Here is a 17,427-nt window from a genome sequence, read left to right on the forward strand (position 1 = left end):
TTTACATGTCCGAAAATTCATTGAAATGCAAGTCATCAAATCATGCTGAATTTTAGATATTGGGGTTACATCATTTCAGATAAAATTATTTATAGAAAAAATTATATTATGTGTGCTTTTCACTATTTTGTAAAAAGGTGCTCAATTCAGCTGAAAAATATAATAAATAAAGGAAATATTGCAACCTAAATTACTTATAATAAAAATATACTTAGCATAAAAAATATAATAAGTACCTATTTTGTCAAAATGTTATGCCTTGTCCCTTTCAACCCCTTTTTTCAAGATAGCAGAAAGTGCACATTTCGGTTGTCAGAACTAAAGTTTTTTTATTCTGCTACCTATTTCTTCCCCCTACATTATATTAAAATTCAGCTGATTCGGATCAAATGCACTGAAATAAGAGGACTATAAAGGGCAAGAGGAATATAGAAATTCGTGGATGATAAGGTTTAAAATTTATCAGTTTTAACTGTCAGAAACCTTTTTATTGTTTTTATAAGTATTTTGATTTCCGTCGGTGTTATTATGTGGTGGGTGATATGTATTATCTACCTAATTGGCATAAATGGGGTTGTACAAACATGAAATATATTCCAGAAAACGCATATTAAATATTGTAGGTAAAAATGCATTTTTTAAACACTTACTTTACTGCATGGAATAGCAAGACTAATTGATTCTAACTATTTCCCTTTGTGAGGATGGTCATAGCATAATATTGTGTGAAATAAGTTGCAATTCCATTGAAAATAATTTTGTAATAAAATGTATGTGGGATGAGTTTTACAGTAAAAGTTTTTTACATCGGTTGACCTTTTCAAATAGATGCGATGTTGATCGCCAATCATTCGAATAATTGATAATAAGAGTACCTAGAGTTAATGCTAGACTATTCTGAGATAAACCTCTAATAGGAGACATTAACTAGTAGTTACCGATCTAAGTAATATAAGTATGTAGTTATATTATCAGCTAGTAATAGGTAGGTACTTACCTATGTTTGTGAGTCAAGTATAATGTACCTACTGACAACTGAATATATAATATAAATTAATTTGGTATTCACAAAATAAGAGCGTGTGTATATTAGAGTTGTAAAAAAAATCCGTTTTATTTCATTGAGAAATTATAATTATTGAGAATTGAGGTATCCTTCGATTCTGAATAACAGCTTATAATTTTAGCAAGCGGAACCTATTTTATTTAAGTCATCCAAATGCTATACCGAATCGAATGACATCTCAATCATAATTTTCGAAAAAAGTTATGCAAATAGGAATTTGTTTGCTACATATTTTATACGTAATATTTTTAACTTTGAGTTGAGTGTTGACTATGAGTTGACTATGAATGACTTTATACCCTTTGTTTCAGAAGAAGACTGGCAAGGAGATGGAAGAATTGATGGTGAGTTGTTACTATAAGATTTAAAAAGAATTTACTTTAGTATGTATTTCGTAAAATTAATAATCAATTTATAAGCAATCACGGCTGCTAGGAATAAGCGATACATTATATTTAATTTTAAGTGAATGACGTTTCTTCTTATAGGTTAAGTATGTATACTATAGCCCAAAAGATACAAGGCTATCATGAACTTCCTTCCAGGTTCTGGCATCACTGATTTGTATTGGTAATGTGAGGTTTAATTATTACGCTAATTTAAATATATTTCAGCATAATTCGAGGAAATTATATTTTAATATAATTTCGCCACTATCATATTTAAAACAAGGTTAATCGAGAGCAAGTTAATCCAAAAATTAATTTATTCAATAAAACTCTGATTGTTTGAAATATATTTTTCCGGAACTTTGTATGTTTTTGTATCAATGTATTAAAAATAATTGTTTATTTTTTATGAAAGTATTGACTTTTATATACCTAAGATTCTGTATCTTCATGTCATCCCGCCCGCTCATATAAAGATCATAATATTATGTGTCTTAAACTTTGTCATGACAGAAATTTAAATTGCTACAATTCATTCCCAACAAATGAAAGAAATATACGTACTTAAACGAAGAGATTAAACCATAGAAACATAACTTCATAACGAGTACGTGTCTATTGAATTCGTGAGCAGTTTACTAACAAGGTATGAAACTATGGCCAAAGCCTATTGAAATTTGTAGATATATTTTGCAGCAGTTTGCACCCATCCCGGTAAATTCTGTTGCACGTGTATTCATTGAGCTCAAAATCCCGGGATCGGCTGGAATCAGACCCCAGGTATCAGGATATACATTTCGATGTTCAAAACAATACACAGATCGGCGTTTCAAATTTGAGCTCTAGCTTTTGATACTGACTGGTCGAGAAATCATAGACAGGCTTTGGGAATCACTGTAACATGTGTGTGTGTGTGTTTGTTTGTACTATACACAAAGCTTGATGGACATTGCGGTGCAGTATATATATGAATAATGATGTCGTCCAATGTCCAATTAATTAGGAATAGCCGGCCGAGTGGTTCACAAAACGATTAGGTCCTTTATGGCACGACAGCCTTTGTATATGTTTTGGAAACCTGTACTAATTAATCCATAACCAATTAAATGAACGTTATTGTATGCTCTGCTCTATTCATTTTGTAATACCCCATTTCTGAATATGTTTCTTATAATAATGGGTCATCTGCGATGTGCTAGAAAATAATATTGTCATCTTAAGACAAGAGCTTGGGTATTTATTTTAATAAAACTTCTTTAATCTAAATTATCCCTACAATACTATAAACGGATTATCCTGTATATTGATTACGTCATCTAACGTACACACATCTATCCGAAATCTACCCAAGATTTTCCTCAAGAATTCCCTGACCAAATGTACGTAAACGCCGTCAATGAACATACGTTCACTACATTTCTCCTGTTCGGAAATATCTCTCTAGAATTTAAACCGTGTATTGTGCCGTTGCCGATATCGACAGCTTACTTGTTGCACTGACAGCTGAACCGTGGAAATCTGCTATACAACATGACGTGATACTGACAGGATTCTGTTGCAACAAATTGAAATTCGGTAAAATTGAATTGGACGTTCCACGTGCGAGGGTTTTTGCCTTGTTTCAATATGCGTATGCGGTAGATACAGGTCGTAGTTTGTTTCATGGAATCTATTGTCTCAAGATTAATTTTTTGTTTTCGATTTTACAAAGGAATATTCGTATGAAATATACGTGAATAAATCCATTGCGGTTGTAAAGCGGTCTTAAAATACCTGAAGTTTTCGGAATTTATTCAAATTAATGGTCTTCTTCCATAATTTACTGAAAAGCAAAGCGATCGCGACCCTAATACTTCCATCGTATTGATACAAAATGTACATGTTTATTAAATCTAAGTATTTATTAATAATTTTCCAGTCGTTTCTTGAAATCTCATTCGTATTACGATAGCTTTCAGTGGAAAATATAAATTAATTTATTTAATTAGACCAATATTGCATCTTAGAAGAGAATCTTAATAAAACGCAATGTCAACATTTTTTTAATATAATTATGATTTTCTCTAATAAATAAGATTAAATTTTCCTATTGGAATTCATACCTAATTATATTTCTGAACAACCGTTTCAAGTTCACATTTAAGAAGGATGCTTGAGTGTTTTGTTATTCTATCATCGATTTTTTTAATGTGTGTTTGTAGGTACTATTTTTATAAGAAAACAATACCTACTTGCCATTATTTACGACTAACAGAGAATATTAAGTACTCTCGAAACGTATTCACTTAAATTGTTGAAGTGAAACTTCTTTATCGGGGTTGGACAAAAATTTAGTGTAACGTTTTTGCGTTACGCGCCATCTTTTTTTTATTTTACAACCTTTACAACTTGATCATTAGGAATTTATTACCTCTATTGTTCAAACAAAAATAAGTTACCGCCTTTATGAACTTGCTGACAATGTAAGTAACACTATTGTGTCTTAGAAAACATTTTAGGAGTATATGATAATAAATCTATGACTCACGTAAACACGTGTTTGCTTGATTGGTGTTCAATTATGATTTTGTGAATTCAAAATTTATAAGAATAAACCTCAAACTCTTTATGTCCAATCAAAATCCGCCTAAGTCGAAATCCTTTATAAGTTGAAAACTCTATAACTCGAATTTTTGGCGTCTCCCTTGGTCTTTTGAACTACCGCACGAGCGGAGCGAGCGAAGCGAGCGAGTCGCGGCAGTGGCCGGCGTAAATATTCAAATAGGTAGCGAGGAGCGAAGCGACGAGCATCTTAGGTTAACTTTTGAACTACCGCACGAGCCGAGCGAGCGAAGCGAGCGAGTTGCAGCAGCGGCTGGTGTAAATATGTATTTAAATAGGTAGCGAGGAGCGAAGCGACGAGCGTGTTAGACTAACGTATTTCTGTAATATTGTATACAAGCTGTGCCGCGCGGTTTCACCCGCGTGGCTCCGCTCCTGTTGGTCTTAGCTTGATAATATAATATAGCCTTTAATACTCGTGGATAATGTAGTTTTCGAATGGTGAAAGAATTTTTAAAATCGGTCCAGTAGTTTATGAGCCTATTCATTACAATCAAACAAACAAACATACAAACAAAGTTTTCCTCTTTATAATATTAGTGTAGATAGTAAATTATTTTTTGAAAAATAAGGTCATAAAGAAGTTTCACTTCTTACGTGTGTACTCTAGTACACGCACACATTTTTTTCAATACCCTAAGGCCGCCTGTCCATCTGCAAGAAAACTTCCGCGAGAAATGTCCGACAGTCTGTCTGACAGTTAATTATTGTGCTTAACTGTTCTTATAGAAAAAAATACGTAATATACTCCGTTAACACCCCCCCCCCCCCTCCTTCCACAACATGAGATTTACAGAGATTTTACTCGAATCCCACCCCCATTGAATGCTTCACATAATCACATAATTAATGGATGCCGCCTGAGGAAAAGGTGATCAAAAATTTTTTGAATATGCCCATTTACTTCTAATACTTTACGACGATCGTACAAAAAATGACTACTTGAAAAAAAAAATCAACCAAAAAGAAAAACTACTTTAGATTAAAAAATATTTACTTCAATGAAAAACTGCTCATATAGCAATAACGTAACTTAATTAATTCTAATGTAAGCTATCTCCTATTCAATGATTTCACTCCATCAATCGTATAATATGACACCAAAAAAGCATATTCCAATATTAAAAATATTACGAGTCACATAATCAAAGGTACTAATAAATCAATTACATAATTATTACCTATACCATGTAAAATCTCATATTCTGAAAATGCATGAAATATTAACAAGTTCAATAACGCTATCGTAGCGGTGGAAATATAATAAATATATAACAGTTACCAATAAATGCATTGCACCAATATATCTTCAATTAAAAAAAATCCATAAATGAATTGAGAACCTCCGCGTTTATTTGAGGTCAGTTGAAAAAAGGACTCCATCGAGACCTAAATTTCCGGCGGTCGAAGTTATTAACACAGTAACTATCACCTAAGCTATAAAAAAAATATAATAGAAAATCACCTAAGACTAATAGCAATAGGTAAACCCGCGGGGCACAGTTAGTATTTTATAAGGAGAAAAAAGAGCTTACCAATAATTGATGTTTTGCGTTTACTGCAATTGATAACGCTAAATTACCAAGAAGCCTATTTATACCGAGGCTAATACCTGTAATCAAGTACCCAGTTCATTTTGTGGGACGGAGATTATGCAGATGACTAAGCCCTGCATTGTCTGTTTAAAACATATTACATGTTCTATTACAGGGAATTATGTAGCTACTCGGGTATTAACTTTCTGACACTCCATAATATCTCTGGGAAGGCTATAGGATACTAGCTTGCCAGAGTTATGAAATTATATTTAACAAGTTGGTCAGTCTTATTTGCATATACATTATTTGAAGTAGACATGTATAGCTCGATTAACAGTAATTATTCTAAATGTTGAGTTTTGTAAGCAGAAGACAAAAAAAATATCCAGTTATGCACTTGTAGTAAAATTAACCACCTATAACACTTAGGTATTTCAAAAGACCTATAAGAAAAATAACAGTTAAAGTGTCATAATATAACATACACCAATATAAATTAAAAGATAATAAGATTTGAAAGAAACAGATGAGGAAGAAGTAAGTTCATATTTGGTAAGAAATAATAACGCATAATTAATAATTCAACAGGATTCTATCGAACCAATGAAAAGCACATTCTGAATGTTAGCATGAAACAAATGCAACATGTAGAGCTAATAAGCGTGTATGATTCATGGAATTGACTCTCCTATAAAACTTAAAAATGTCGTTAATTACAATCATATAATTTGTTCAACATCCATGCACAAGGCAGTGCAGGCAACTTAACAGCTTACAGTAAACAGGATTAAAGCTGATTTACACAGGGTCAGTAACTGACTACAAATTCGAGGCAAGTCAGGGCTGACCCGAAAAAAACCCTGTGTAAACTGATTTGAAGTCAGTACAGTAGCTTAAAGTCAGTTGGCGCCCCCCGCCTCCCGCACACCCCCGCGCCAGCCAAATAAACCCCGTGTAAACAGACAAGTCAGTGCGTGGTAAGTCACTGCCGCTGCGTTGTAGAGTGACCACGTTGTTTTCGCTGGCGATAAAAATGACGCGTAAGCTTAGCGAAGACGAAATCTTAAAATTGGTGCAATTATATGGCGAAAACGAGTGCCTTTGGGATATTAAATCCCTAAATTACCGCAATAAAGAAATGCGGTCAACAGCGTTGCAAAATATGGCTCAACAAATGCAAATCAAAGGGCTCACTTCTACTGCAGTAAAAAATAAAATTAAAGCCATAAGGGCTACATAATTATTATTTAGAGGCTACATATTGTTTTCGAGATTCATTTTTCCCACTGACTTCACACACGTGTGCTCACCGTGAGAAACGCACCACTACAACTTACTTCAAGTACAGTACTCCAAACTTAAAGGCTTATTACACTACGCGGTATTCAGACAGTCTTACTAAGACTGTCTTAAAATCTAACTAGACAAGGTCGCTATTACACTGTGCTGAATATCGCATGCTAACTCATTTGCAAGGCGTACGTAGTCGGTGACGGTTGTCGCGCGATGGGAAAACTTTCAAAGCACCAGAAAATCGCCATAGCTCTTGCCGCATCTATTAATTTAAATACAAAAAAAGAAAAGAAAAATATGGGTGAAAGAGTATTTACTTTTACGAGAAAAATTATCAAATATGCAAATACTGAGTGTTCTGGAACCATGTGACTTAAGAAACTACCTTAGAGTAGGAGTTGCCGAGTTTGAATGTCTTTTGAAATTAGTTACTCCGTATATTCAAAAAGAAGATACGATTCTTAGACAAAGTGTCAGTGCTAAACAAAGATTGGTAGTTACTTTAAGATTCCTGGCAACGGGCAACTCCTATCAAGACCTAAAACCAAAACATACGAGCGACTTTGCTCTGCGGCTGCCGCGCGCTGACTGAACGGTCTTAGAGCGAAGGCACACGATGCGTTGCGGCGGCGGTGCGAAGCCGGAGCGGTGTCGCTACGTCGTCTTACATAGAAATATCTGTGGCATGTCACACGATGCGCTCCGGCGCCGCACCGGACTTGTAACCACCAAGACGAGGCGGGGAGGGGTGAATGCGGTGCGACGTCGGAGCGGCACCGCTCAGTTGTTTTGCGTCACAAGGAAGGACACGCTGTGCAACGCTGCTACGACGCCGCTGCGTCATAAAAACGTTACGGCGCCGCACCGCTCGTGTGCCCACTGACACGGTGAAATCTTTGCGGTGCGGCGCCGCAACGCATCGTGTGCTCCCGCTCTAAGCGTGCTAAGTCTTATTACACTACGCGGTATTCAGCAAGCAAGCAAGTAAGCATGGTCGAACCCATTCGGTGGGTCTAATTAGACAGGCTAACTTGCTAACTCTTATTACATTATGCTAAATCTTAATAAGACTGTCTGAATACCGCGTAGTGTAATAAGCCTATTAATATATTGGTGGTGACCGCACGTATTATCTCTGTATGGAATTATATAGAGCTGCTGTTACATACCCTTCTTAGTTTTGTTTCAAAGTTGAATTTTCCGGTAAAATGATTATTTACACAGGTAGCAGATAGCAGTGGAGAAAGTGAAAATTAATAAGAGCATAATGAAAGTTCTGATCATTCTACGATATCAGAAATAGAGATAATCCCTGATTCTGTAAATCCTTTGGACTGAGATTTTAATGATTAGATTTCTACAATTTAAATGTAAACCAGTGTTTGAAAATATATATTTTTTAAAATATAAACTGTCTTATTTTAACCTTCCATACATCCATCACTACGCCAGCTTCAGTAAGACACTTTAATATGTAGTTCTAAGTATAGAATTTTCCAAGTAAATCAATACAACAAATATACAATAACTTACATTGAATTATCGAAATAAATTTCGTTACTTATCTCTTTTACAATAAAACTCATAATTCTAATAAACTATGCATGAAAAAAATACATTTAACCACTCTATATAAATATCGTCTTCGGAAGCTCGGGGAATATGACAGTTGCCAAACAGTGACGAATTTTTCTATGCGCATTATCATTTTGGGAGTACTGTTAACAGTTAAAATCAGTCGCGGCGCCTGACTTGTCTACTGACCCTGTGTAAATTTGTCATTACACCAAAAATATATTTTAAATTAAGCACTAAGGTGAACCAATTCGTGAAACACAGAAATCTCACCGAAATAAATTTTCAAAGATCTATCTTATGAAGTTGTTGAATGTACATACACCATACAGAACGCTCTTAATTTAAAGAATGGTATATTTGATAATTTATTATTTCATGTGCTATTCTCTGAATTTGTTTGTGTTTAGACTAAAATGAAGTTGTGGCTACATTATTTAGAAAAGGAAAGCTATGATCAATGAAAGATTATGATTGCGTTTAAGTCTTATCCTACGAATTAAAACGTTTTCCTTCTTTTGGAAATAACAATATTGGAAGTATTAAACATGGTTTTCTTCCAAACAACATCAAATTAGCAGAACAAAATAATATAAAGCCACTGGACTGTAATCGTCATCAAAGGTTAATATCGATAAGTATAACTGTACTAATAACTAAAATTAACAGCATCATAAGCTGATGAAAAAGAGCCGAGTCAATAAATGGTTAAGCAGCTTTAAAAACACAACTCTATAGAGACTCTTGCATAACATGGAATACACAATGTCGAAATTTTTTTTTAAACACCAATGAACAATCATGTTGTCATTTTGTAAAGCTGAAATTCTTCAAATTTTACATTTCATAAAGTTACAAATTTGGTGATAATCTCGTCATGTTTGACATACAAAGTCACAATATATACAATACGTAGGCGACTGCCAATGTAGATAACATATGAACATGAAAGAGGCTTTTGGGAGGACCGAATTTTAAATTCACAATAATACCAGTTGTAAAAACTCAAAGCTCAAAAAAACTCAAACATTTATGCATTCAAATAGACTTCTTTTAGAAGCACTTTCGAATCGTCAATACATATTTTTAACAATTACCACCGATTCGGAAAGCAGCATCTATGGAGAAGAACTGGCAAGAAACTCCATTGTTGCTCTTTTCTCTCTCTTTTAAAATCATGTCACTATTACAATTTCATTTTACATAATATGTAACTTATATCTAACTACATAATGATATATTATATGCTAAAGAACTGTCCTGTGGTTCTCGCGACAACCCTCCATGGATTTTCATCTTCCATGTATTCCTTAAAGCTGTAATTATAGGCTCTCTGAACTAATACGACTGAGAGCCTTCTCGTGGTCATTGGAACACTGTTGGAAGCTGTCAACAATGTCTTGTAGGGCTGTGCATTTTTTTTGGCTGTCCATATATTGAGTGTGGAGTTCAGCTAGCTCGGCCTTCAGTCCTGTGTTCTTTTTTATTATTTTCTGGATTTCACCTTCATGTTCCTTTCTCTCCAGCAAGAGTTGTTCACACAGAGATTGTGAAGCCTTTAAGTCCTGTAATGTGACCTTTAGTTTGTTTTCCATGTCTTTGGCCACTGCCTTGCGGGTCAGCATTTTGTAATTTTAGTTTTTGAAACAGGTGAAATAGATGTTAAAAAATTGTATTTATGATGCAATTATACTAAAATTTACTTGTGTTAGATAGTGAATAGATAAAAAGTATTTTTTTAGTAGAACTGAAGTATATTTTGTCTGGAGCTATTAGTTTTTGTCCTCTAAATTGCTTCCAACTTGTCAAGCAAAGTGAGACGATAACTATGCGCTCATGTATTTATTGTGACGTTACTCATAAAATATGAGCAGTTTTATAAGTTAAAATGAATGTGAATGTTGTGTATATTGTTAAATATAGTAGATATATTAGAACTAGTACCCCCCTGGTTTATCGAAGAAGAAATTCGAATTTGAATTTCCGTTACCGTTGACATCCACGTTATACAAAACGTTGCTTGAGTCACATAAATGCGTGTTTCACATTAATTAATACATATACGTTGATAAGATAGTTAACTAATACTAATTAATACTATTTTTACCACTAATTATTGAATATAATATATTTTTTGAATTTAAAACTAAGAGCTGATGTTCACTCAGCTCTTAGCTGACATCTGTCATCCCCCAATTCAGTACGAAAATTGGATCTTGCCACCTGAACCTTTTAAGGCGAATGAAATGAGGTAAATGTTAAACTATAAACATTTGTCCACATACATGTATTACATTTCGAATCTGAACTTTCCCAGATCGATGAGATGAGATTATCAAGAGATGGTTAATATAGATGAAAAATAGTAGTAAAAGGTAGTCGGTAAGTAAGGCATTGGGTTACGTATAAAGCTGATTTCAAACCAATTGTTGCTCGTTTTATTTGTATTACGGGTCGTTCAACTGCGAACGCTCGAACACTTGTTGCGCCTTATATTACGTAAGCTGTTTAAAAGCTCTTACCATTTCGAGATTTGTTCATCTATTATCATTGTATGGGACTATACGACTATCTTTCTCTTTGGTCTTTGGAATTATTATGTGTTTTTTTGTAGTTTATCAATATTCAGTATGTTCTTCAACTATTTCTTTACTTTGCTCTGAAAATTTGGCATCTTTTTCGATCAAGTCAATAATAATTTATTTTGCGGTTCGTAGGTATAAAAAGCTAAGCGTTGATAATATGATTATGCTCAATACATCGAAGTAAGCAAAGTATTTTTTTAATATGGTTTCTAAAGCATAATTTATCAATTATTCCGGGATATTGAAATAATATAAATAATATATGGTATTTATTCGTAAGCTTTTTGTTTCAAATTTGTGAAGCGGCTTAATATAGGGAAATAGTTTATTTTTGTTTCACAATATTCACATATTTGATGCAAAAATCGACAGCTATTTTCATTAACTTGACGTTCAAAAACAACCTAAAAATAACAGTAGGTTGTATAACAGAAATATATGTATTTCATGATATTTTTAGCAGTAGCTTTTTCATACCGTTCTCTGTAGTTACACGCGCGGGAAAAAACATGGACAATTACTTTCTTTACTTCCTCTCTTTTTTACTATACTAACCCATTAATTAATAATAAAAAAAACAAGTAGCCTAATAACAGATACGGTTACATCTTTATATGTATTACCTAGTAGTATTTACGCATTTAATAAATTGCTTAATTGAAATAAGCCCGTAGGAAATTTTACTAAGATTCGATAAATGAAAAATACTCTTTTCAGGGTATTTTTTTATTAATACCATTCATTATTAAATAAAATTACCTCTCAAATATATGCTTTTTCTTATGCTTTTTAATATCATGATGTCAATGTCTCTGATTTTATTCTTATTTCATTTTTATAACAAATTATCTTCAAAATATAGTATCATTTTTAAAAGTATTACAAATTCCTTATGTTCCGAGGACTATAGTGGTTAAATTTAACTAATACACACACAAAAATAATCCTGGCGCAATCCTGTTGATACATTTCTACTTTACAAAGAAGTTTTGTAAGTGAATCTTTCCCGCGTCTTGTTTGAATGAGTTCCGAATGTAGTTCTAGGTCAACTCTACATCTATACTTCCCTTTCTGTTGCCGTGGGCGTGTGTCAATGTGTGCGCGAATCGGGTCCCTCGGCGCATGTGCGACCTGGTTAACCAATAATATTGCAAATTTCAATGTCAATGTTACCAACGTGAGGAACCAAAATAAACACTCAATACTAGGTTTATGGCAAAATTCAGTAAATATCAAGGGAATGCAGTGGAATATGTATAAAAAAAATGGAAATATTTTTTTAGAATATTTTTCGTTAAAAAAAGGGCATTTAAAAATTTTTCGAATGAATTTCTATTCTGTGTTACAAGACTCACACAGGCGCAGCTCTCCAAGGTCAACCATTCGGAGGCTTTACCGCTCTGACAATTAAAAGTGCATATTTGCAGTTCAGCAGTCGAGCCTTCAGCTGTCTTCGGATGAGCTCCATCCAGTCAGGCTTCGACTCACATAGGGTTCACTTGTAAACGCGCTCGACATTTAGAGACTTATTTATTTTTTATTTATAATTGGAATCTATTTTGTAATCAGTAATCATGTCGAAGATTTTACAGTATTTAGTTAGTCAGTTTCGGGTAAGATTCGGTCGTAATTAAACTTTTAAAATTTTATTTTTACGATTGTGCAACTAAAAAAATATATTTTTTCGGGAACGCAGCGAGTGTTTTGCATGGATAATCCGAATGAGGAGGTACAGGAAGAGGAAGAAATAGTATTCCTGTCGGATATATCATCTGAAGGCATGAGGACAGTGGAAAGCTCGCCCGCCAGCTCGTGCTTCAGCTCGCCCGTCAGGGAATTTTCTGCGGCCGGCATCAGGATCTGCATAGAAGATGTGGATTGTGAGTAGGCTATGTCAAAATTTAATAAATTAATATTTTTAACAGTATGTATCATGGCTATTTTTTAACATTGTAGTGCGAAAATAAATTTATAGATTCGAAATTCTGTAAAACTTTCTTTGTATGTTATTTATTAGAATTTTAAAGTTTTTTTGATACTTTCAATTGTTAAAACAAAACCAAACAGCGATTGTAAATAAATGTAATAACTTTCGAAGCAGTTAAATTACTACATTGAATAATTTTATAACATACTAGCGGTCCGCCCCGGCTTCGCCCGTGGTACATGTTTACGTTTTCTCTACATAAGAACCATCCTCGTACTTCAAGTAATATAATAAAAAAGAATTATCGAAATCGGTTCAGCCGTTCTCGAGTTATGCGCTTACCAACACATTTTGCGATTCATTTTTATATATAAGACAAACAATACCTTCACGCACCACGCACCCTCGAAGGTGGACAGCCCCCCGGAATAGAAAATATTTGAATGGGAAATTTATAAGCACTTCCGATTGACTGCGGAATCGCTGTTAGCAGATAATAACAAATTGACGGGGAATATAATAAAAAAAGAATTATCGAAATCGGTTCAGCCGTTCTCGAGTTATGCGCTTACCAACACATTTTGCGATTCATTTTTATATTATAGATTTCGTTGTAAATACAATATACATTATGTATTAATTTCATAATATGGCGACAGTGTGAATTTTTGCAGTGCTATTTGATAGATTTGGCATTTGTATTGTTACATTGCGAATATTTTCTTGTTTGTATCCTCCATTTTTTTCCATATTTATTATTTAAACAAATACCGAAAAAAAAGTGTTTCTTATTCGGCAATATAAAATCAAGCATAGTTATAAATTGTGCGGCGGCTGCATTCTGTATAAGCGTTAGTGATAAGCTTTTAGTGTGTACGTTGTATTTGTAATTGCGCGGAGTGGCTTGAGGTGGGCCCGCCGCCGCCCAGCCTCAGCCGGCGGGTGAGAGCTGGGTTGGGGCGGCGGGCAAGCTGGCGGGAGCGGCGCCTACACACGATCAACATACGTTTAATATGTTTTATTGCTACTAATTGATGGCAAATCTGTTTCTTTGTTTCTTTTTCATTGTTCGATGCGTGGCTTTTAACATGTTGAAATTATTATAGTCAATAATATATACTTAATACAAAAACTTTATAACCAATATTTCTCCCTTTCAGAGACCGATGCGTGGCTGTTATTCTTTTGAAACTTCAAGTCTTAATACCAAAAAAATACTCAACAAAAATAATTTTTGACTTATTGATTGTCAATATCTAAATTACCTAAGATCTAAACTTATTGTTTTATCCATCGATATTTATGTTATTTTTAAATTTAACCAATATAATGCTATAAATGTTATTAAGATAAAAACAAATATTAACTTGTGAAACTGTTATGTGTGTTTTATGTGTAGATATGAAATAAATGATAAATTAAATAAAAATATAAATATAAATGGCTTTTTATAATCCATGACCCTCGATCCCTGTTATTAAATTAAATCAATTAGGTACCTAATCGATAACTTTTTGAGTATGTAACACTTATGAGTGTAAGAGATATAACGCATTTCATTAAAGGAACGAATCTTAAATGGCGGCGCTTATCATTCCCTCTCGCTCACACACGGCCGTACGGCATGCAAAAGAAATAGGGACAAGTAAAATCACTAAAATGTATTTGATTTTCCCTATAATAGTTTTTATCATAAATTTACAATGACAATTATGTATTTGCGATAGTAAATAATGTTTTATTGGAATTTGAAAAAAATATGTTCTTTGGGATAAGTTGTTCAGTTTTATGGGCTCATTACAAGTATTATGGGGATTTTGTTGCATTCTGTATACGTAAATATGATAATTCATATAAATACACAAATACCATAACAAAAAAATTTGTCAATAAACAATTTGAAATAATTAATAAAAAAATTATCGATTAACATTATTTTTATTTTCTTTTTTACTGACCCTACCATATGTCAGTGTCAGCTTTGGCCGCCATTGAAGATTCGTTTCTTTAATAATACGCGTTATAGAGAGATATGAAAAAGATAACTTTGTGTGTAAGAAAAAGGTAATAAAAAGTTAAAGGTAGGTTATAAAATATTAGTTGTAAGCTAAAATTATTAACTAGATTCTTAAATTAGAACTAGTCTAGATTAAGCATGACGCATGAAACAAGATGTTAAGTTATAGTTTGATTTGAGTGTTGTACAAATGAATATTATTAAGGTTTAGTACTAGCAGCCGTGATATTTACTTGAATATAAGTAGGTTTGAATGTCACTTCGTGTTCCCGAAAGAATTTTTGTCAAAGAAGCTTTTTTTTAGGAGGGTTATCAGACGGGGAGGCGACGCGCGCGCCTTCTCGTAACCGATCCTCTCGGCGCGACGATCCACGACGACATACCTTGGCCGGAAACCACCTGTTCTTGCACCCCCACCACGCTTTGGAAATTAACCGCGATCTCGAGGTAAGTGACCAAACAACTCACATCTTTTTAACATTTTCGACGGTTCCTTTAGTAATGTGTTCCATTTATATATAGCAGTATCAACCTGCGCAGGCGCCTAATGTTCCAGAATACGCGACCGTCGTAAAAGATTATGACTCGAGACGAAATCGGTCTTTAGATCCGCGTTTTAGAAAGGTAAAAGGTGTTGCCGTAAATTAGGGTGTGCGGTTTGCAGAGCTTAGCGAGTGGAGATACTAATTACTAACCAAATATATTTTTATTCTAATACTAATTATTATAGATATTATATGGGTGTTTAAATAGGTGTTAAAACTTCAATAACCTTTAGGTACTTTAGGTATACGACTAATAGTTGGAGGATCTATTACGTAATAAATTAGTCCTAATCAAGCTTGTTTTTGTTTAATCTAAAATACAATTAGTTCCTTGGCTTGGTTTTAACACGTAGCTTTTCTAACTAACAAAAAACTTTTCGGATAACATTAATATATTTTATGTTAGATTACTCAATAGAATATAATTTCTGAAACTAGGTGTCATTGAGTATTAACACGCGAATATCTTGTAGCCTCCATTGCCCCGCGGCTATTTACCGCAAACGTTCTTCTACGACGATGACCCGGGAGTTATGTCTGAGGTGGAAACGTCGTCTACAGGGTTCCGGCGAGGAGGCAAGCAACGGTCTTCTCTACCGGTTGTGCGAACACCCAGCAAAACGCTCGAAAGACCTCTAGGTGAGTAATACACCGAGCGACACAAAAATTAATACTAATTCTTTACTTTCGGTCAATGTCAGTATAAAGATACAATGTTTTTGTCCGCAGGCCTCGTATTCCTACAATACCGAAATGAGACAAAACGCGCTTTGCTCCCAAACGAAATTACTTCTCTCGATACGGTAAAGGCACTCTTCGTTCGTAGCTTTCCCAAGCAGCTCACAATGGACTATCTGGACAGCCCGCTCGTGAAAATTTACATTCATGACGGGTCGAAGGACATGTTCTACGAGCTGGAAGACATGCGGTAAGTAAGGTCGGGGACGGTAAATAAAAACCTATTGGCGTTCTGTTTTAAAACGTTTTTCGAAAGACATCATAATAAACAAAAAGTTAGAGAAGGATACGTAATGCCAAATTATCCTCACGAAAGTTATCACGCGACTTTTAACTCTATTCGCACTGTGAAATGTGCGCTAGAGCGGCTAATAGGAGTCATAGGACAATATACTGTCGCAAAACTTTAGAACGATTGTTCAGCGCTTCAGAAATACTAGTTTTGTTAAGTTTTATTTTGATGGAAGACAAAGAGTGGCACTTAGGGGCGTTACCGGCCTTGCGCGTTAGCTGGTTCGTCCTCGGCACACTATAAACTCAGTACATATCGTGCTACAGCCCCCTCCATACGAATAGGGTGAACGCGGGAAGTGTCGATACAGGCAAGTTCTGACGTTTTTATTCAAATTTTCATGTATTCTATCGTATACCTAATAATTGTTAGAAATAATTCGTCTGGTTAGAAAAAAATATATATTTAAGTATTTTATATTTGTCATTTGTTAAAATCACGTTAAATTTTAAACTTATATTTAAATTCGCTTAAGAATATTTTTTTCTAAATAAATTGAATTTTGACGTCAGAACCTGCTTAAAAACGCGAAAATGCGGAAAAACATCATCCACGAACACGATGAACGGTGTCCGTAAGTATCATATTATTGTTAAGTATATATATGTAGTATAAAATAACAATTCTGCATCTTAAAGATTGAAAACGTAGCAAGAATTGTCCTAAATACTAGATTTTGTATGTGACGTCATCATTACTCACCAGGAAAAAATTCATCAAAATTGGTCCAGCAGAAACCCATATAAGTAACAGTCTAGTCATATGTAAATCTAGTTACACATGTGTTTTGAAAATTTTATCAAAATCGGTTCAGCCAAATCTCGTGTAAGTGTACCCGCACTGTGGTGGATGCATTTATTT

General features: G+C 34.1%; 1 protein-coding gene across 10 annotated transcripts in view; it reads left to right on the forward strand.

The window, feature by feature from the left end:
• The window catches only part of LOC149491284 (coiled-coil domain-containing protein AGAP005037), a 181,497-nt gene that overhangs the window by 95,224 nt on the left and 68,846 nt on the right, over window positions 1-17,427 (forward strand). For 6 of the 10 annotated variants that reach the window (XR_016315801.1, XM_089696889.1, XM_089696832.1 and 3 more), the window contains exons 2-6: window positions 1,378-1,410; window positions 15,296-15,438; window positions 15,514-15,615; window positions 16,010-16,175; window positions 16,266-16,464. Coding sequence is in view for 9 of the 10 variants with exons in the window: in XM_089696889.1 (XP_089553015.1) it covers window positions 1,378-1,410; window positions 15,296-15,438; window positions 15,514-15,615; window positions 16,010-16,175; window positions 16,266-16,464 (643 nt within the window). In the remaining variant the exon portion in view is untranslated. The remainder of the gene's footprint in view (window positions 1-1,377; window positions 1,411-15,295; window positions 15,439-15,513; window positions 15,616-16,009; window positions 16,176-16,265; window positions 16,465-17,427) is intronic. The other 4 variants (XM_089696899.1, XM_089696840.1, XM_089696846.1 and 1 more) reach the window with 3 other exon arrangements.

This window comes from Colias philodice, chromosome 1, assembly GCF_061535455.1.
Source record: "Colias philodice isolate Cphi_HAF_F1 chromosome 1, ilColPhil1 Martin Lab GWU primary, whole genome shotgun sequence".
NCBI classification, from domain to species: domain Eukaryota; kingdom Metazoa; phylum Arthropoda; class Insecta; order Lepidoptera; family Pieridae; genus Colias; species Colias philodice.